The sequence below is a fragment of the Nanorana parkeri genome, unplaced genomic scaffold (assembly GCF_000935625.1).
Source record: "Nanorana parkeri isolate BGI_ZX_2015 unplaced genomic scaffold, ASM93562v1 scaffold366, whole genome shotgun sequence".
NCBI lineage: Eukaryota > Metazoa > Chordata > Amphibia > Anura > Dicroglossidae > Nanorana > Nanorana parkeri.
Genome location: NW_017306634.1, coordinates 132,018 through 154,182, shown reverse-complemented (window position 1 = coordinate 154,182; position 22,165 = coordinate 132,018). Strand labels below are relative to the sequence as shown.

Below are 22,165 nucleotides of genomic sequence, written 5' to 3'. Positions count from 1 at the left end.
CCAAAGTTCTTAGACAATAAAAAGTCTATAGAGTGTAGAACACCCTTGTAGTGTATACTTTCCAAATGCTGTCTCCAAATATAGCTCCAATCAGATGTTTCTTTTGGGTAAATCGACAGTAAAGTGCATTGTGCTATTTAACAACCATCTACCTAACAACTGACAACAATCTAAAGTTTAAAGGCACACCTCCTGCATTATAGCTTGGGAACCCAGGGAGAACTATAGCAGTACAAGCCTCTTGGCTGCTGTTTCATGGGTCACACTATTATACATCCCCTGTTGCACATTTGGAACAGCCCTGGCAGCAGCCATAGGATAGTTTTAACACTTATGTGAACTGCATGACCAATGGAACGGTCACCCAGGCACATATGGAACTGTGAATCTCCCATAGTTCCTGAGGTAATCAAACTCCTGCTAATTCATGCAGAAAAAGTGTACTGTCACGTTGTGTTTTGTTTGCCATTTGTGAAAGTAACCAGTGACCAGCACAACATTTGAGGTACCATTGACACAAACAGACAGATTGGTCCCTTTTTAAGGACACTCCCTTGTAATTTGGATACTTTTTTTGTACTTCCAGTAATTACAAGGATTAAAGATATTGTGGATAACCATATTTTAACTTTGCTTAACAGAGAAAGACAGGAACCGGCAACCACCAAGCACCCCAACTGACCACATAAATAGGCCTCCTCGACCATTACCTAATCCTTATCCTAAAGTAACCTTGGGGAAGCTTCCAACACCCATACATCAAGGCAACCGTTTGCCTACTGTACCCAAACCTTTACCAAAGCCAGCTATAGCAACTAGACATCAGCCACCATCCCTACTGCCACCAGCAATGAAGAAGCCAGTGGGCCGCCCACAGCAGCAGCATGATGAAGAGGTAATGTTATGTATTAGATGTGCTAGGTATGAACAGTGTATATGTTCTGTTATAGTTATTTTCACATCACTTCATAAAAAAGGGTTACGATAAATAAACTGGTTTTGCATGTATTTTGAAAAGATGGTGTTGTTTCCACCACATTTGCACATGCATTCATGTTCATTGAATGTGCTAGTTTTTTGCTAGTCTGTTATGAAGACTGAGAATTAAACAACCAAGTGAAGCTTTCAAGTTATTTGGGGATTAAAAGTATTCCTAACAACTGATATTTTTACTAATTTCAGGACTATGTTGTGCCAGGTGATGAGGAAGATGATAATTATATTGAACCTACTGCTAGTCCGGAACCCTCTATAGGTAAGATCCTCTATATTCCCCCTCTGGGTGATCATTGTACATTGCAAGGATTATAACAAACTAATTTGCAGATGCCTATCTTTCTCTCTTCTGAGGAAAACAACTTTTTGGTCACGATGTCCTTTCAAATGGATTCCTGAATGGGAAGGTCTGGCGTTCATTATATCCATCTGGTGCACTTTTAGTGTCCTAATGAGGAAAGTTGCAGTGCCTGCATCTCTTTAGAAGTTGTTAACCCTTTTAAGGCCCCTTTTATAGAGGCTGATCAGGAAGGAATTCAATCATGCTGTGACATCCGTACTGCAATTGCAATTACCGGACCCCATGTCTGTTCAAGGAGAGTCAGATGTAAAGGGACATGTGTCTGTTTACATCAGATTACCCCTGATCTGGCACGATCAGGTCCAGCAAAACAGATCTCTGATTCGTTCGTTCCTCCGGATCTGGATTTGTGATTGTAAATAAAAATCATCTATTTTGGTACAGTTCCGCCTCATCCTCATCAGTTGTCCTTTAGGGATCCCTCTTATCCACTGGGAATGGTGGCAACTGTGGGTGGGAATGTAACCATTCTTATCAGTGGGTTTAAAATATGTTTTTGTCAGCCACTTAGTCCCTTCTTTGTATAGCTCAAGATCTAAAAACTGTATAGAGATCGGGCTAATGTTATAAGTAAATTTTAAATTAAAATCATTAGTGTTAAGAGAATTTAAAAATGTTTCCAAAGCTGGTTTAGTATCTCCCCAGATGAGAACTATATCATCAATGAAGCGCTTCCAAATAATGAGGGGTCCAATACTCTTAGAAAAAATATGATCCTCCTCCCACTTTGCCATATATAGGTTGGCCATGCTTGGTGCAAACTTAGCCCCCATTGCTACACCCTTTTCTTGTAGGAAGAACTTGTTATCATACCAAAAATAATTTCTTTTCATACAAAAATCCAGACATTCCAGTATAAATTCCTTTTGTTTCGATTTCAAACCTCCATATTTTTCAAAGGCCAAATTAATTGCTTCTAGGCCATTTCGGTGGAGTATACTTGTGTATAGGGAAGTGACATCTATCGTTGCCATGATTGTGTCCTCCTTCAAAACCAGACCATTAACCATATTGAGCACATCTTTGCTGTCCTTGATATAGGCCTCAGTTTTGCATACCAAGGGCTGCAAAAAATGATCGACATATTCCCCTAGTCTGGCCGTTAAGGAGCCTATACCACTAACAATTGGTCTCCCAGGGGGTTTTTCTTTATCTTTGTGAATCTTTGGTAGAAAGTATATTACTGGAGTTCTACATGTTGATGGTATGAGATAGTTTCTTTCTTTTTTGGTTAATAACTCCTTTCTATGACCTCTATTGATAAGTAATATTAATTCTTTTTTATATTCATATACTGGGTTCTTTTTTAGTAGTTTGTATGTATCTTTTGTTTGTAGAATGTTTAACATTTCCTCCTCATAAAAATCTTTGCTCAACACAACTACCCCCCCTCCCTTATCTGCTGGTCTAATGACAATGTCCTTTCTATCCTCCAGGGATTTTATACCTGTATTTGATGTGCATTTTGTTTCTCATATGTTTAATATCCAAAGATCTGAGGTCCTCCTCCACTAAGTGCTTAAAGACTTCAATGAAGTGATTGGAGCTGATTTTGGGGTTGAAAACTGATTGGTTTTTTAGCGGGGTGTATAAATAATTCCTCTCTAAGGTCGTGGTTTTATTTATGGGGCTCCTTGGTAAAGTGGAGGCATAATATTTTTTGATATTTAGCTTCCTAATAAATTTTTGAATGTCAATAAATGTATTGAATTTATTAAGGTTATGTGCTGGGGCAAACTTAAGACCTAAATTGAGTACTTCTTCCTCTGCTAGGGTGAGGGGGACAGAGCTCAGATTAAAAATGCCCTGTCCTACCACATTCTGTTGTTTCCGAAATTGGGTCCTTCTCCCCCCCTTACACCCCCTCCTCTGTACCTTGGGTTTCTGAAACCCTCCATAGGTGGGTGTCTCCATCCTCTTCCCCTTAAGGTCCCCCACTCGGCCCCTGGTCTTCCGATCTGTTCTACCGAGCCCAAAGGGTCCCTGTTCCCCCAATAGGGTCTCCTCCCCCTGGGGAAAAAACTCCCTGAGTGACCCCCTTGAAGGTGTCCCCCTGTAAGAGGGGGCTCTGTGTGTGTTTTCTAAAAAATTCCGTTTAGGCGGGCTTAAATTATGTGGAGTGGTATTGAACTCCGAGTCCCCTACTATGTTGGTGTCCGTTTGTTCCAATAAAGGGTGGAATCTTTGGGATGTAGGTAATTTAAAACGGGTATGTTGTGTTCCCTGTTTCTTCGTTTGTTGGTTATCAACTTGGTCCCTAAGTAGCGAACCAGGGTTACTCTGTCTATCTCTCTTACGTTTTTTGTGTATTGGTTTCCAGCCAAATTCTGTCTTACTTTTGCAGCTCCAGACGTGATCAGAAGCAATAAACCTGGCCAGCCACCCATTACCATGTCTCCAAGTCACCAAGAAGAACAAGGTACAACCCCATCAATGTCAATGAAAATGTATGAAGAGTTACCACTGTGCACATGAATGTATTTAGTTACTAACATGAGATGAAAGAGTTTATTGAATACACTTGAAATAATTTACCACTATAAACAATGATAGAAATGGCTTTGTTGATAGGAAATGTCATAGGTCCATAGCAACCAATCAGAATTATTATTGGCGCTCCGTCGGTTACTTCAATTTGCATTTACTGCTTTGCTTCTTGCACTATTTATTGGCTAAGCTTGCAGGTTTTTTTTAGGCCCACAGCACAGTATAGCAACAGGTAACAGGAATCTGTCCATTGCTAATACAGTGAATGGAGTAAAGGAGAAGGTTTTGGATCTGCCGGTGATAGCAGTGTAAGTGTATTTTGGAAGTGTTGCATCTGAAGGAAACCTGTCTTGAGAGAAACATAAAAGGTGCCCTTTCAGACTCTTTTTAAAATGTTAGTTGCTTGACTGCCATACCCGGCCCTGTATTTGCTTCTGTAATTACAGAACTAACATTCTGCACTAAAACCTTCATCTCTTAATTATCTAGTTTGTTAGTTTGGAAAAGCCAGTGTAAAGGAAAAGAAAAGGTGAAAAAAAAACAATTCTGTGTTCAACCAATCATTTTTGGCATATAAATTCTTAGTGATCAACAAAACTGGGTCCATTTCCTAAATAGGGAATTTATCAAAACTGGAGCTGATTTGCCTTGCAACCAATCAGCTTTGATCCCTAATTTTTAAATCTTAACTGAACAAACTGAAGAGAGAAGCTGATTGGTTGCCGTGCACAGCTGCTCCAGATTTTATCTGCTCCGGTTTTGATAAATTCCCCTATTTCTACCAGCCCGCACGTCTACCGCAATATCCCATGCCCGGAACGCAAGGGATAATATATATAAAGTCTCCTTGCGTTCTTGGGCAGAAGGGGGCATGGCAATGCCATTCATGTCCTTGGCACTGCAGACACACACCCCGCCTGCAATATGATCGGCCGCACAAGAACACGTGGTAATAAAATGGCCTGCTTTCCAGTGCGGTGGGATTGCAAAAAATCGTGCATGGTGGAAACAAGCACATAAGATGTTCTTCTTTCTCATCTCAGAAAGTTGGAAGGTATGATGTACAGTAACATAGTGTCCTTTTGAATCTCCTCTGTTGTAAAAATAAAACTGTACAACAATGTGCCCCTTTTAAGACTAGGAATGCTCACCTCTTCTGCTTCCTATGACGCTGACTTCTGCAGTAGTGAGGAGAATCTGCTGGTTAAGGATCCTAAAGAATCTGATGCTTCAACATTGTGGGATTTGATTCACCAGCCCCTTTGTCAGTACTATGTTGTGTAGTAGCATAGGGGCTGGTGGAAGGAACCACAGTGCACAAACTTAACACACCTGCAAGTGTCAGACTCCTTAGGATCTTCAACTGGCAGTTTCTGTGTAAAAGGGCACACCATTGTAAATTTTTTTATTTTAAAGACATTCACTTTAATGGCTTATGTTCATGTAATGTAGTTGCCGTTTGGGTGTTCTTTTTTTTTTTTTAATCTTTTTATTCGTTTTGCATGTTTTTGGTATACAACAAGACACCAACATAGTGCCTAAACATCAGCACATGTTAATACAGTGTGGCATAACATATGCCAATTCTTCCTACTTACATAAAACACCCACCCCAATCAGTCGCCTCCCACCCCTTAGATGCCCCCGAGCACCACCTCCCTCCAACAACTCCCAGCAAAATAAACATCACACCTTTTGTAAACCTATGAGCACTCATATTAGATCTCCATCTGATCAGTTCTGAAACCAGATGCAGGTGCACTCTGGATTCTCTCCCCGCCCCTACCTGGATGCTCTTCCCGTGTAGTGTAGGATGTGTAAGGACTATTAAGGGCTACATCTTACCAAGTGGTTCTCCCAAGAGTGTTTCGGTTACATTCCTAGTGTAGTATTGGACTCAAGCCATCCTGACAAAACCTTATCGAATTTAAGGGGGCACCCTCTGCAGGCATACACCACTTTGTGTAATGGGAGGGAGGCGTTGACCAAGGCCTTCCATGCTCCCAGGGTGGGTTATTACGCCTCCCTCCAGTTGAGGACTAGGAGTTTCCTGGCATAGAATAATAGGAATATCAGCAGAGTACTAGCGCCACGGAGGACACAATGTCGTCTATCAGGCCCAGTATACACACTCTACAATTGTTGGGGATTGGAGTATTTAGGATAGTTGTCGTGACTTCAGTCACCCCCTTCCAGTACCCCTGAATTATTGGACAGCTCCACAATACATGGGTGAGGTCTGCCGGTTTGTATGGACATCTCCAGCACGTAGCTGCGGCCGAGGCCTGCATCCTGGCGAGCCTGGCCGGCGTGTAGTATGCCCTGTGGATTATTTTGAATTGGATCAATCTGTTTCTTGTTGAAATAGTGTTGTCATAGGGCTGTCCCATATCTCCTCCTCGTCCCCCCGATTTAGATCAGGGCAGTCTAGTCTCCAGGCCCTGTAGCAGCCTTCCAAGGCCTCCTTCCCCCCAACTCCCCCCACGGGAGTTGTAAGACTGACAATTTGATTCTACGTGCCTTCCAATTCCAGAGGAACTCTGACACCAGGGCGCCGTTTGGGTGTTCTAATTTATCCTGAGGCCAGGTGTGTCCTCATAAACCTGATATTTTAGCTTTGGATAGATACTATTTAACTGAATCACCCACTAGTTCCTGATACTCTTTGTGACTGCAGCAATGCAATCAGTGCCTGTTCACCTTCCGCTGCAATTAACAATGCATCCCTCCAGGATTTTTTTCCATTTTTTTTATTTAACGTTAAAAAGCAATTTCAGGCAACAAGTGAAAGCAATCAGTGAGTACCTAACGCCAACCAGCAAACAATCTGGCTATGCTAAAGGGAGAAAGTTCAGTCAGTTTCATTTTAGAATATTGTCATGCAGCGGACTGAAACTGAAAGGTAATTTTAATAACTGTAAATTACATTATGATTTCTGTCTTCTGTTCATTTTTAATAAGAAACTAGTTTTCTGTTAAATGTTTAATTATGTAACATTTTGAATAACAGGGAATATATACTATGAAATCTCAGGACACATTAAAGTTTATCTTTAAGGAAAGAGCTCCATCCAGTGGCAGCCAAAGTTTTTTTTTTTCCTTGCATTTATAAAGGTATAAATTTAATACACGGACATTAAGTTTTAGTTTATAAAGGTATTAATTTAATACACAGACACTAAGTTTTTAGTTATTTCTTTGCTGCTTTGACTTGCTATGTCTTTACCCCATTTACTGTAAATGTTACCTTCATCTCTCTCTCTCTCTCCCCCTCGCAGATCTTTATGAAGTCCCTGAAAATGAGGTATTTTTTGTAACTTTTATATTTACACAAGTGGATTTGTGCTTTTCTAACTATTACTGATTATTGATTGCCAACAATTGTAAAAAAATATATATATATTTTTTTTATTAACCCTTGCAATGGGAATACCCCCGCATTGCAAGGTTGAAGTGCTCGTTTTGGTCTATAGGCCCCTATATACAATGAAGATACACTCATGGTCCTGTGTCAGTGACTGCTCATCTCTCTTCCCCTCTGACTGTGGTATGTCCCTCGGCGTCCTTGCATCTAATGGACTTGCGTGAGACATGATGACGTCACGGGTCCTTAGAGTGCCGGAGAACAGGCTGCGGGGACAAGTCTAGCATATTTTCGTCCCTAGACCAAAACGAGCACTTAACCCTGCAGTGCTGGGTAGCCCCACTGCAAGGGTTAATTTCATACAATTCTGGAGTTCTTCTTTAAGATTGTAACAATTACCCATAAAGATAATTTTATTTTAGTTAATTTTTTTTGTAATTTCAGGATAAACCTTCTCCACCTGTAAGGTAAATGCTTGCTTACTCTACAGATGATTCACATTTAATATATCTACAAAGGTTTCATTGAGCTGATATTTGTGTTAACCAATATCACAAATACATTTAATTGGTGCCTAGTAAAAAAAAATATGACACGGGTGTTATGTATTTATTTTTTACCATTTTTTCTTCTGTCCAGTAGAGAAGTACTACCGCTTCCAAGAAGAAATTCTCCACCAAAACCGGTATGTCCTTCACTATAAAACTATAAGTAGACGCAAGAACAAAAATGTTATATAAAAATATATTGCAGCTTGCCAGTCTGTAGATGTGGTGGCTGTAGTAGTTTTCTTTTTTCAAGTTGAGTATTTTTAGCAAGTACCAGAAAATACCTGTTGATCTTGCCAGAAATGCTGTGTCCTTCCTGTAAGCTGAACTGAAAGCAAGAAAACAATACTTCTCCTACCACCCATGTAATAGACAAACAGACGTGTGAAGTCCAGCCTGGGTGTCAACAATGGCTCTGTCCATGGATACAGTGGGGGAGTGAGTGTAGCTACCCTAAGGCAGGAAGTGTCTTATTTTTAGGATAGCCAGACCACAATAATGGGGGGGGAGCCTGCAAAAAAGAAATGCACCTACCACATCTTAGGACTGCTAAGCTACAATAATATATTTTTTTTTTGTCAGGCCTAAAATGTGGAATATAACATGGGTGCAAAAATTGAAAAAAGGGCCTCAGTCATGAAGGGGTTAAAAGCTTTAAATAGACTGTCATTAAAAAAGAAAACAACAGCTGTGCAAATACAGGCCCTAGAGGTGTACCTGTAGCAGCTTCCAAAACCTTATTGTTATGGCCAAATCCTCAGCTTTTCTGAAGCTACTGCGCTTACTAATATTGAGAAAGCTTGCCCACCCTTTTCTGCCTCCGGCATTTTTCTGCTGACCAGTGAGGAAGTCAATCATAATGATGGGCCAATAGGAACGTGTGGGAGGTAGCAGCAAGCTCTGACTCTATCTTGAAGTGTCAGAAATTTGCCGGCCTGAAATGCCTGGCATATATCCATATTACAGGCTGCTGTATGTGTGTGTGTAGCACTTTATACCTGCAGCATTTTCCTTGTTTTATTTTTTAACAACAGGCTCTCTTTTTAAAGTAGTAAAACATGTTTGATTTTTATATATCACTCAGTAGTTGGAATGTTATCAGATTCAGAACTCAAAACTGTTTCTTTTTTTTTTAAGGAGCCGCAGGCGAAGCTTGATGATAGTAAGTAACCATGTTTTGTATACAGCTGTGCAGACAAAACAAGCTTAGCAACCTTTTTTGGGAAGTACATTTTAAAAATTGTGAAACATTTTGAAAAATGTTCCACTGATAACCTATATATGAGTACATTTTTAATGTAGGACCATGTATTTGGCACCAGTACTTATAATGCGTTGAAGATTTTGATATGACTTTAAAGAACTCCAGGAATTATTTGTATTAACCCTTGCAGTTGGGTTACCCCCCTTCCCCACACACTCTGCAAGGATTAAGTGCTCTTAAGTGTCAAGGTTAATAAAAAACTTAAGTTAGACTCACCCGAAGCTCCGAGCCGGCTTCTTATACCGGCCCCTCCAACGTCTCTTCTTCTCATGTGCAGCGGTCAAAGGTCCTGCTAATCATCATGTTCTATACAAAGTGTATAGACCTGAGGTCACTGAAGAAGATTGTAATGCTGCAGTGGAGGAGGAGGCAGGTTGGAGGGAGCACTGTGACAGCTGGCCGACTCTGAGCTTTGGGTGAGTATAATTTTGTTATTTTAGCACCTAGACACAAACAAGCACTTAACCCTTGCAGTGTGGTGGTAGCCACGCTGCAAGGGTTAATACAAAAAATCCTGCCGTTCTTCTTTAACCATTCCTTAAAACTTAAATTGGAATTTCAGCAAATCATTCTGTTTTTGTAAAGGCTTAGGAACTCCGTCTTTTGTTATGGCTGTTTGTGTCCCCATGGGTGGGATCTCTCTTATTTCCTGATCACCAAGAGAGGAAGAAAGATAAAACTTCTCCAACAGTAACACAGACAGCAAAAAAAGAAAAACACTTTTCTTAAAACACTTGACAATGAGTAGTGACGGCAATAGAAAGCCAATAATATAATGAGGCCCCCGCTGTTCTCCTGTTAATAAAGGCTATACTTCCTTTAGTGATTTTGCAGCTAAATGGTACTGGAAATGTTTAATGCACCCTTTCTCTGGGATAAAAAGTTGTAAATTGCAATGGTACCTACAATATTAATTACCAAATTTCTATAATCTTTTTCTGCAATTAAAAGGATGTGGCCACCAGTAGATATAATGAGGCCCACTGAATGTTTCGTTGAATTCAGGCCAGTGTTTCATTTCAGTTTGACATGTCTGATGTAAACAGGGAGGCCATGGGATAGACTGTGCATCTGGGAAGATGGGCAAAAAAGGATAAGTTTGAAAGTGAACTTTTCCTTTTAAGCAAGGCCTTGTTTTGCTTTTACTAAACACAAATTCATGGAGCAATTGGTGGTTTCTTATAAGCAAACATCACATCCTTCTAGTTCGGAATTTTATATGGTTGTATGATCAAGTGTACACAATATAAATGAAAGCTTTCTTTTCCGAACAGCTGATAGAAGATCAGAGCTGCCCATGAAACCTACCCCATTTCCTCTTCCACGGAACGTGTGAGTACTACATTATTCAGGTCTACATTTGCTTAATAAAATTGGAAAAGCAAGAGTCTTATCCTTATACTGAATTATTCACTTGTATGTATATTAATCTTTTATTTGTTTCTTATATTTATCATTTTGCAGAAAGCCCAAGCCTCCGCTTCTAAAACCAGTAAGTCTGTACACATAATTTAGAATATAAAGGCTGATTCACAAGTGCATTGATCTGTACATCTATGCAGGGAGCTGTGTTTATGCACCTGGGGAGCCAATGGTGTTATTTGCAGCCCCCTGTTCAAATAAATGGCAGGCGGTAGCTGCACAGGTCATCATGCACATCCCAGTGTTTATAGCCGTACAGGGATGGATGCATGGCTCTGGATGTAGATAGACTTTAAATTGATGTTTAAGCCAGCTCCAATCCCTTTTTCTACTTCCTTTCTCCCTTGACTTGGCAGCCTTCCAGACACTGATATAAACTCATAGCAGGTGCTGTAAGAGGAGGAAGGAAGGGTGAGTTGAGCTGCTGAGAGCAGACTTCAGTGCTTCTGCTGTTAACATTGAGGACAAATCGCTCCACAGTACTTGCAGCAACATAAGTCAGTGAGGGCTTTTTTTAACATTGCAACATCCATAGCCAAGCCACAGGTTCAGTTTAAGGTGCTGGCTAACCTTATAGGTCATAGAGATATCTTTTTTTCTTCCATATTTTCATTTAGGTCCTTGATGATTTTCACTGCAACTCATATACTGTGGGGTTGAGTATAAAAATTAGTTTAGTTGAAGTGGTGAAAGTGTTTCATGTAAGAGTGTTATTTACCACATTAGCCGTTGATGAAAACAGAAAGGTTAGGCCAACGTAAGCCAAAACGTTTTTTTATTTTTGTTTTGGACAGGGTACAGAAAAGTAAAGGGTTTTTTTTGCTGTCTGTATGCTTTTGAGGATTGTCCTCTTGCGTGGTAAAAGACAAAAAATTGATTGGAGTGAGGAAGGATTACAATTTTTATTTTACAAATGTTTTTTTGTCACTGTGGCTGTGGCACTGCCCATGCCATCCTGTTCCAGGGACAACCCCATTTCTTGTACTTTTCTTGTACTTGTGTTAGAGAGACAGGAAGAAAGGGAAAATCTCCCCAATAGTGTCAAAAATAAATCCGGTCAGGCGCATAAATATAAGCCTAAAGGTGGCCATACACTCTACAACCATCGCAAGACTTTAGTCTTGCGATGGTTGTAAAGTGATTAAAAAAACGTACGATCTGCCTATCTTGGACAGGCAGATCGCACTCTCGATCATCGCAAGCCCGCCCTCCTGAGGGGCGGGCTTCCGATGACCGCAATGCTGAACGGGCAGTGTGCGCGTGCGCACACCGGCCCGTTCAGCATTTATCTTCCGAGCACCGTTCTAACCAGCCGAGAATCGTACGATTCCCGGCTGGTTTTCGAACATGCTGGTTCGACAGAAGACGTGCGACCGTACAGTAGAAACGGTCGCACGTCTCCGTTCACACTGCTCGATTATCGTATGAAAACCCGATCGCATACGATTATCGTACGATAATCGTGCAGTGTATGGGCACCTTTACAAAGATATAAAGGAATATCTGTTCCCTGCTCTTTTCAAGGCAGGAATACAACTACCCATGTACAGCTCATATTACAGCTGATTTCTGCTAAATTGTGGATGTCCACGTCAATTTAAATAAATCAACTGAGCAAGGTGGAAAATTCTGGGCGCACACTGACTGTGTCCTATCAGATGCAGTCAGTGTTCATGTATTCAGGTGCTGTGGCTCCCTGAATACAAAAATCAGCAGCAGAGTTTTGCTGTTTAGTGTGGAGAAAATCTAGCAATGTGTGGCTTTGGACTTAAAAGTGAAGTAATTTATGGGCTCACTCAGTAGAGGGAAAATGGAAGCTTTTTGTTATCATGCAACAATGGCAGCTGCTCTGATAAGATTTGAACTAGCAAAAAGAGAAAGGTGCACATGGGAAGGGTAATATAGTAAAGGGTATGAAAGGGGTTCCCAAAACACTGTCACGTTAGCCATCATTAGATAGCAAATCCAAGCTTTTACATTACATTTCTTAATCGTGCCTGACCTAGAACCCTGGTGTGTTCTGTAAGCTTGCATTTTAAACACTTTAACTCCAAGCTTTCTGATTTGATAACATACATTTATGGTGACTATATATGTAAACTGATTAGCTTTAAAACTAACAATTATAAGTCACTCTTTTTTTTTCTTTATCAGACACCTGGTACGATTCCAAGAGATGTGAACAGCAACATAGGTAGGTTTTTTATATAGACCTGTGAGTTTTTTTTTATATAAAATAAATGTACAGTTTTGTATAGACAGGTGACAGTAGAGCTGACCATTCGTGGCAACTTTCAACCACTTGATTTAAAAATATGGCCACAAGTAATCTCCAGAAACTCAGAAAACAACCATGAGTTAAATCACCTAGATTTGGTTAAGAGAACTATGGGGTAACCTTTTTATCCCATAGTTCTCTTTAGGGTCACAGAAGGACATATACCAACATCCTCCCGTGACCCAAAGCTCAGTATATAGCAAGCTAGAACTCGCTATATACTGAGAGCGCCGGGATGGATCCCGAGAATACTGTCAAGATCCACCCAGCTGGCTGAGTGACAGCGGGCTCTGCCTATCTAGAAGCAGAGTCAGCTGTGCCCGCCCCCTCCCCCATCCGTTCCTCTAGACAGCGCTGGAGGATTGGAGAGGGGAGGGGGGAATCCCTGCGGGGAGCGGTCACTGACAGTCACCGCTCTCTGCAGGGAGATGATCGGAAAATGAGCGATCAACGATATGTGTTTGCTCATTTCCCGATCAATAGTGCCGACGTGTGTTTCATTGTCACACGTGGGCTCTAAGTATGAAGTTGACTGTAAATCATTCACCTCATACTTCTCCTTTAATGATGAAGTGGAAACTGGGCAATAAATTGACACACACTACTTTTCCTTCCCTAAAATTAGTGGCGGTAGCATCATTTGCCGGTGCTGCTTATCTCACCTCACCTTGTAAACAAACACAATGGTTAGCCAATCTGTCATATGTGTGTTCCTGGTGGATAATGGTTGCACCTGAGAGGCATCAGGAATGTTTGACAACCCTTGGATGTCTATGAGCATCCTAATTGCTTTTTTCTACCCCTTTGCCTCCCCATCTCTACACTGTCAGCTATAGGAGGGTGCACACCTGCAGCATATATATATATATACCCCAAACATTTTTTAAAGTTTTGGATAAAGTAAAAAAAGAGTTAAAGTAAACAAGGTTATTTTGTGCCCTCTGTGTCCTGATTGGGAGATTTATTTCACTTTCTGCCCCGCAGACACAACAGGAAGTGAGGGGAATTTTCCTCTTAAATGGTGGTTTTTGAAACAGGTGCCAGTTTTGAAAAATTTGCCTTCACCTCTTTTCTTGACGACTCCACAAAAGTTTGGATTTCCCCTCACTTTCTGTGTCAGGGACAAGGGTCAGTAGAACAAACAGGGTAAATACAGCATAGACACAGAGAGTGAAGGAAAAAAAAGAGTTGTAATCCCTCCCTACTCTGTCCAAAACAAAACAAAAAAATGGCAATACATACACTTTAATTATAATACTGTAACGCTTTTGAAGCTATTAAAAGTACACAATACATTTTCCTTCCTTCACGTTGCATAATGGCCTTTTCAGTGTTATGCAATACTTTTTTGGGGGGTAACTCTCCAATGTAGTATTCTCAGATTGAATCATTTGTTTTTAGTGCTGTAATACTGGCACTGAAACGGCTTGTCAGGGGGACTGTGGGCTTTAGGTACTAAAAAAAAATATACATTTTTAGGTGTTCTAATAGTTAAGGATTAGGTTATAGTTAGGATTTAGGGGATATTTTAACATTGACAGTTTTACTGTACAAATACAGGTTAAGTTAGGTGAGGGATACAGTTGAGTTTAAAGCTGGTAATTCAAGTAAAGATTTTGTAGGTTGAACAAAAATCGAACAGATCCTTCCATGCATGTTTAAACAGTGCAGATGGCCAAATCTCCCCTGCTGAGAGACTGTATTCTGACAGCAGCAGGTGTGTCACTGTCAGCATTTTCAAACACTGCCTGCATCTGATTGGATAGGTGCGCTGTTTGGCCAATTATTTTCCACCTGGTGCCCTTGACAGAAGTTGATTGAATTAACTTTTGTCAGTCTGGGTGGTGGCAGGGCCACCCAGAGCTCAAATGTTTGCGGATTCAGTAACAAACAGTCGAGCTGTGGGTTGGCCAGCTTAAGAGTTTGGTTTTGGGTTCCAGGGGAGGCTAAGGGAAACAGAAGTACATGCCTCCAGTCACACCAATATTTATTTGAAACCACTACACTGATACCATACGTCAAATTACCTGTTTAAGAGCAGTCCGTTAAAATAGTAAATGTGTGCGTGTCTCCTTTGTGTTATAATGCTTAAGTGGTTAATTGCATTTTGATCCAGCAGGTTAATCAGAAATTGATGTGAACTAAAATGAAAATTGGAAGAAGGAAAATCTATTTAATCATAAACCAAATTTTATGTTACAGAAAGACCTCCAGTTGTTGCAGAACGTCCAAGGATAAGTATTGGATCAGAGCTTCCACCAACGCCACCATCAAGGCAAAGTGAGTTTTTGGGGGGTTAGAAAATGGTGCACGTGTAGGTATATAGAAAATCTCTCTGCTTCCTGTGCCACCATTAACAATTAAAATTTCAAGGCACGTTTGAAACTGATAGTGACTGAGGGAAACTTTGTAATACTGACATTTTTTACATCAGTCTTTCTATGTGTAAGATGCAGGAGGTCATGTTTATAAGCCTATTACACATGCACCAATTTCATACAGCAGTGAATCTAATAACTAGCTGCCATGCCATAAATAGCCACTATGGGCAGAGCATCCAATTGTTCTTTTCCCTTCTGTTCAGGGAGGCTTCAATTGGTGACTTCACTTTCTCCTGGCTGTCATGTACTTTTCAAACTTCCAAGACCAGTATGACTTAGGACAAATACATTGGTAAACCGTACAGCCATAACAATGTCTTAGGAGGCAACAATATGAAAAAAGAAGATGCATGTTAGAAGTTATACTGACTGCCGTATTTATCCAATAGTTTAGTATTTTCTAAGACAATGACCTGGAGAAAGCATGCAGATTACAAGTTTTATTATTGATCTTTAGTACAAATCCTAAAAGGACTTGTCCAGAGATAGTCAAGGCAACAAGCATGTTCAGGTGGGAATCCACAATAGAAACTTGTGTATTTATCTCATTATATAGGTTTCATTTAAACTGGATAGCCTGGATGTCTAAAGCTAGAGTCAGCAAAACCGACTAATGGATCTTCATTTAGCTTATTTCTAAAGTCTATACTTTTTCAATTTCCCATAAGACTGACTATAAAAGAAATTGTTTTCCACATTCAATGTATCCATCTGATTGCAGAACCACCTGAGACTGCAAATCGCTATGTGGTCAAGCAAAATCGACACGGCAGTGTTGCGGAGCAGGTATGATGAAAAAAAAAAAAAAAGACTACGCCTTTATGCAAGCATACGACTGAGCTCATAAAAAATTGCATATTTCCTTCCACCAGGGAGCCCCAGTTGCTACGTGTAGCCTGCCATAAAAGTCAATGGCTGTGCGCAGCTTTAAGCAGGTATAAAGTACTTGACTACAGCTGCATATGTGTCTGGACATAAATCAAAGGATGCAGGTTTTCTGTATCCAGGATTCACGTCCATACTCATGCTCCAAGGTACACATGTACCAGATTCCAGCTGCATAAAGCCATTGACATTTATGGGTGGCTGTGCGCAGCACCTGTAGCTTCCTGGCTGGGGGAAATACCCCAGCATTTACTCTGTACGGGTTCAGCCTAAAAATTGTAATGTTCTCTATTTTATTCTGTGCAAAATAAAAGACCTGTAAATCATACCATTTAATGGTCAGCTAAGGTAAAAGTCTGGCAACATTAATCTTACCCCCTTCGTGACTGGAGACGTACAGTGTACGTCCCGGCACTTTGTGCCTATATGACTGGCCACGTACACTGTACGTGACGAGTTATATCAGGCTTTGTAATGCTGGTAACAGCTGATTCTCAGCAGTTACCAGTCATTAATGAATGCCTCAGTATTGAGGCATTCATTAATGAAATAATTAAGCTTTTTGTAAAAGCTTATTCCTTTCATTAATGAAAGAATGAAGCCATTACATGCAAATACAGGACCGCAATTTGCGATCCTGTATTTGACAGCTAAAAATAGCTGAGAGGTAGCAGTGACTCACCTCTCTGCTATTTGTTTTGACAGCTCGAGAGCCCGATGTTTAGATACATTTCACTAAAAAGATACAATGTATAACTTTTGAGTGAAATGTATCAGTTCTGATCGTCTAGGCACGATCAAAGAGCTTTTAGGGAGATATGAATCTGACTAAAGTCAGGATCAGTCTCTAAGGTTATTATTAGCTGTTCCTAAGTTTGGAGCAGCCTAATAGCCAAAAATATTTAAAAAAAAGTTAATAGTGATTGCTTGATATAAACTGACAAGAAAAAAAGTTTTGTTTTTTTTTTACAAAGTGTAAAAAAAATTAAAGTGTAAAACAAAATTAGGAAAATAAAAATGATATATAAATATTTTTTATACTATAATTATTTAAAAAAATCTAAAAAAAATAATAATGGTCAAAACTTGTGAAAAAAGTGTTTTATTCTAGTTTTTTTCCCTCATGTTTTTATTTTATTCAAACTGAGGGGTTAGGTACACATATGTGGTATAATTATATAGCCCTATCTGTCCTCTAAAAAAACAATATAATATGTGTGGGTACATTTAGTAAGAAAGTATATTACTGCTGTGGAAGAATAACACAGCAAAAATGTAAAAAGTGTGTCAGTCATTTATGAACAGAAACTGAAAACTAGCTGTCATGAAGGGGTTAAAGGGGATAGTTGGGGTTAGCAGGGCTGCAGCTGTATTTTGTATTCAGGTGCATTTTTTTAAAAAGCAGCCTTTTAATTTTAACAATGTGTATTTTTACATACATGTACCATTTTGCATCATAGCTCACCTCAATGCACAGTTCGTATGTGTATATTTTGGAGGGCAAAAATACCTAGCTGGGACACCATACTAATGTTTTGTGCATTAACATGCATTTTGCTACAATGCAATAGTGTGAGTGGGCCCTTTAGGTAGTATGTGGGAGTGCTTCTCTTGGCAAGCTTACCAGTGCGATGTGTATATATACTGCATTACTACTGACCAATTGGACCAAACCTATAACTCTGTATATTCAATTTAAAACTGAACTTTTTTTATTGTCCAGATTTTGTAAATGGTTTGTATATACATTTTTTTTTTTTTTACATTTGTTTTGCTTTTTACTATAGGATGCTGGGGTGCTTAATAAAGAATGGTACTCATCATCGTGTGACCGCAAAGCAGCAGAAGAGGCCTTGCTAACTACCTTCAAGGTATTGTTTTATTTGCACTTAGGGACTGGAAAAAATGAAACTGTGTGCTGGCTACAAAGTACAATCTGTATTTTTCTATTTCTTGTTTTATTTTGATATATTTTGATAATGTATTGTTCAATGTAGTTGAACAAACCTAGCTAAGGACATTTAGTTTGCTAAGCACAGTCTGCATGCATGCACTCCAGCAGCAGCTACATGTCATTACAAGGGTGGCCTTTCTGATAGTGACAACAGTGATTCATGTGTGCACAATAACTGGCAGCACAGCAGCTTGTTGTCTCCACTGGAAGAGCAAATAACAGGGTGACATCACAGGAGAACAATATGTATACAGGGACATAGCTTTGTCACCCTGTAACAAGAAATGCCTAGACAATGACCTTCCTGCCAGGATTACCAGTTATTTTACTGAAACCTGCAAAGACTGAACATGCCTTTTGTTTACATTATATTACCATGTAAAATAATATGAGAATTCTAGTGATTTGGGTTTAGATCTACTTTATTTACAGCAATGATAAATAACTGCATCCTTAATGTCACTTTTTCTACAGGATGGTTCCTTTCTAGTAAGGAGAAGTACTGGCCAAGACCTGAAACAGCCATTCACCCTTGTAGTGTTTTACAAGAAAAGAGTATATAATATTCCAGTGAGATGCATTGAGTCAACTCAACAATATGCTCTTGGAAGAGAGAAAAGTGGTGAAGAGGTAAATACATAAAACTATGTTGAGTAAAAATAATTTCCACCTTGATTATCACAGCCTTAGAAAATCTGCAAATATGCATCTTTTTATAAGGAGCATATCATTTATTTACATCTGATGTCTGCCAGAGGCACCAAGTACCTGCCAAATTTACACAGCTTCTAATGTTTAGAATTCTTGCCTGACTAGTGTAGACATGTTGACACACATAACCAATAGAGAGGGCAATTTAAAGAAAACTTTGTGAAAATAGTTTTAGGATTTATTTACTATAAGCTCTACATATAGAGCTATTCTGAAAATTTGCACAATCTGAAAAAAATGCAAATTTCTGGTTTCCCACATAATTCAAATGAACCGCAACATTGCTGCCATCAAAAACATATCATTTTTAAAAATCTGGCTCTTCAGAATTTTACTGAAGCACAAAATGATCCAGTGAAAAAAAAGGGTTTAGCTTTAGTTGCACTTTAAAGCAGAACTACACTCTCCTTTTTTTGCATATATCTACTGCTATCAAGCAGTAGATATATGCAAAAACATGAAAAAAATTAAAAAGTTACCAAAAAAGGTACATACTTACCTCTGTCTCTGCCACTCCCTCCCGACTGTAGATCTGGAGCTTCTTGAGCAGCCGTGCAGGAAGATGAGAGCGGGCGCAGGCACAGTACAGATCTTCGGTGGGGAGAAGAGGAGGGAGACACAGTGGAGGGGAATGCACGTAGCCAGCCATGAGCATGCACGTTGGGACAGACACCGTGGGACACGAGGAGTCTATGCTGGATCAGAGACCTGCATCAGGGGGAGGAAAAAATTTGTGACTAACTGTAATCTTCGGGTTCTTAGTCACCTGCTGAAACAAAGTATGTACTTGTATTGAACACTGTAGGACACCCACTTTTGAGGATAGTTATAATGGTGTGGAATTCCAGTGCACTGCTGGAGGCTTTACCGATTCTTTTATAATCCATTATAGGCTTATGATCTTCAACTTTTCTTTCTGATTTTTGTCTTCCCCAGAGCAGTGAGGTGTTGCTTGTCAGGTTTTTATTGCTGCATATGTCCCATTAGGGAGATTTTTTTTTTTTGTGCTGTTAGCCATTGTCACTAGGGTTAGAAACCCAAAAGTGTGTGTTGTCCGAGTGGATTGACAACTAAGAGTGGAGTTCCGTCATTTTGGAGAGATTTTACCTCACTTTGTTGTGTCTACGGAAAAGAATGTAAAGGGAAATCTCCCAGTGGTAAACAGGGGGCAGAAAAACCTAACTAGTTTTAACCCATCCCTATTCCATGTTCACATACCTTTTAAATTTCATATTTTTAGTAGACCCAAAATGCTGGTTGCTCTATCGTAAAAATGTACTTAATCTTTAAGTCTACCTGCCCTTTCCCACCTTGTTAATAGTCAATACACAAGTAATTACACTACTGGGCCAACAATGAGGTGTTAAAAATGAAACAAATGACAAACCTAACTTCAAAAACTTAATATAAATTTTGTTCTATTTTCTGTAATTTTTCCTAATTATAGTAAAAAATAAAAACCCCAGTGGTGATTAAATACCACCGAAATAAAGCTCTATCTGTCCCCAAAAAATGGTATAAAATTCATTTCAGTACAGCGCTGCATGACGGAATAAACGTCAGTCAAAGTAACGCAGCACTGAATACTGAAAAATGGCCTGGCCAGGAAGGGGGTCTAAACACCTGGTCTTGATGTGGTTAAAAAGTATGTGCAAGCATATCTAGGTCCCTGCCTCTAGGATGACTACTCCTGAAACCTGCGACTTTTAAAGTCATCAGTATGTACAGTTCCCATGTTTCTACCATCACAGGTTCACTTTAAACTAAAATACAGTTTACTTTTAAGAATGGACCATAAAAGGTATAGGAGACATCTAAGTTGCTCTTATAGTTGTAAAAACATTTTCTTTTATTTGCTCAGTGCAGTTGTTCAATAACAAATTATTTTTTTTTTTACACAGAAATTTAACAGTGTTGCAGAAATTATCGAAAATCACCAGCGTACAAGCCTCGTGCTGATTGACAGCCAGACCAATACAAAAGACTCAACAAAGTTAATACATGCTGTTAAAGTACCATAAGCTATTGCTAAAGCCTCACCTGTCAAGTTGCAGAGGAAGTTCTACAAGGTTACTAGACACACCAAGGATCAATTTTGAAACTGGAAAACCATTCTGACAAAACACTTAAATTATGTATATATTTTCTTAGGTGAAGACAATTCCTGAAAGCTTGATAGGACTCAAATCCTGTATATATTTTTATAATAGTCTTTGAGTGCACAATAAAGCCATATAAAATGAACTGCTTGAGTTTCAGACTGTGTGCATGCATAATCACCTCACTGTGCAACTCTGCTGAAAGAAATGATGATTCCCATCATTCAATGGGAATTGTAGCTGTCAATGGGCATACGTTTGGGCAGGATTTTGAACAGGTGAATGGGCATGACAGACCAGGAATCTCCTGGTCTGTCAATCATGGTGTTATGTCATGGTGGGCAGGTAATACTAGGTCTCCTGGCCTGTCAAACAAATTCAGCTGTTTTAGTGGGCCGGACAGACTGGGAGTCCGAGATACCGTGTTTCCCTGAAAATAAGACCTACCCTGAAAGTAAAACCTAGCACTATCTTCAGATATTTCTGTAATATAAGACCTACCCTGAAAATGAGACCTAGTTCGGTGGTAGGGGGCGCACATGTATTGCTGCATCCAAGCAACCAGCCAGGGGTCCGAGAGTAACATTCAATTATATGAGCAGCTGGTCTCCTGAAGTCTGCATGTATAAAACATGTCAAGGACCGCAAAACATTTCATGCATACACAGCAGGGACTGACCGCAACACAGCAGGGACTGACCGCCGCACCGCAGCTCCCGCACACTTTCCCAGCAGGCAGCGGCACAGCGCGGCATGACCAGTGGTGTCAGAGTGAGGTGAGGGAACTTCTGACTGGAGGTCCGTGGAACAAGGTGGCTCCCTGGACAGCATCAGAGAGGAGAGCTCCAGGACAGCTGCAGCCTTCAGGTACTGTGACACTGTGTGACAGTATTTTTTCACTCCCTTTCGCCATCTTTTTCTATACTGTAAGATACAGTACATTCCATATCTCTGCTCTGTGTGACACCTGTGTGCCTCAGCCTTCACAGCATATTTTATCTCTGTTATTTAAATTATGGTAGAAAAAAAAGTATGTGGAGGGGATGCTCAATGGGGACAGTATGCAGTCTATAATGTCCCCACTGAGCATCCCCCACATACTTTTTTTATACTAATTTAAATAAGAGATAAAACTGTTTTATAAAACATCTCTAATTGACCCCCCACTGATATCCCTCCCCCCTGCAAACTACCCCACGTACACCCATTTACGGTACTATGCCCCTGTGGGAGGGAGCTGTGGAACATCAGCCTGCTGGGAGCTGTAGTCCCAGGAGCCAATGTCAGTGCCTTTTTGGTTAATGGTGCCCTCTTCCTCCTGTCCAGGCCCACCCAAGTGGCTTGTACCATAGGTACTGTATTATCGTACTTGCTTTAATGGTCGATTTCAACAGAATCGTACCGTATTTTGGCCC

The 22,165-nt window shown here is 40.0% G+C and overlaps 1 protein-coding gene and 1 long non-coding RNA gene across 2 annotated transcripts in view; both read left to right on the top strand.

Annotated features, from left to right (window-relative positions):
* Positions 1-20,885, top strand: part of BLNK (B-cell linker) — a 61,726-nt gene extending 40,841 nt beyond the window's left edge. The window contains exons 7-20 of the mRNA XM_018558889.1: positions 642-895; positions 1,183-1,255; positions 3,702-3,776; positions 4,053-4,152; positions 4,981-5,108; positions 7,848-7,893; positions 10,485-10,512; positions 11,060-11,188; positions 12,597-12,636; positions 14,923-14,995; positions 15,770-15,887; positions 17,774-17,857; positions 18,415-18,570; positions 20,553-20,885. Of these exons, the coding sequence (XP_018414391.1) occupies positions 642-895; positions 1,183-1,255; positions 3,702-3,776; positions 4,053-4,152; positions 4,981-5,108; positions 7,848-7,893; positions 10,485-10,512; positions 11,060-11,188; positions 12,597-12,636; positions 14,923-14,995; positions 15,770-15,887; positions 17,774-17,857; positions 18,415-18,570; positions 20,553-20,672 (1,424 nt within the window). The 3' untranslated portion in view covers positions 20,673-20,885. The remainder of the gene's footprint in view (positions 1-641; positions 896-1,182; positions 1,256-3,701; positions 3,777-4,052; positions 4,153-4,980; positions 5,109-7,847; positions 7,894-10,484; positions 10,513-11,059; positions 11,189-12,596; positions 12,637-14,922; positions 14,996-15,769; positions 15,888-17,773; positions 17,858-18,414; positions 18,571-20,552) is intronic.
* Positions 3,697-7,894, top strand: LOC108788985. The gene is made up of 4 exons (XR_001941369.1): positions 3,697-3,776; positions 7,123-7,148; positions 7,653-7,675; positions 7,851-7,894. It is a non-coding gene; the product is annotated as an uncharacterized LOC108788985 (long non-coding RNA).
* Positions 20,886-22,165: the final 1,280 nt, after the last annotated feature.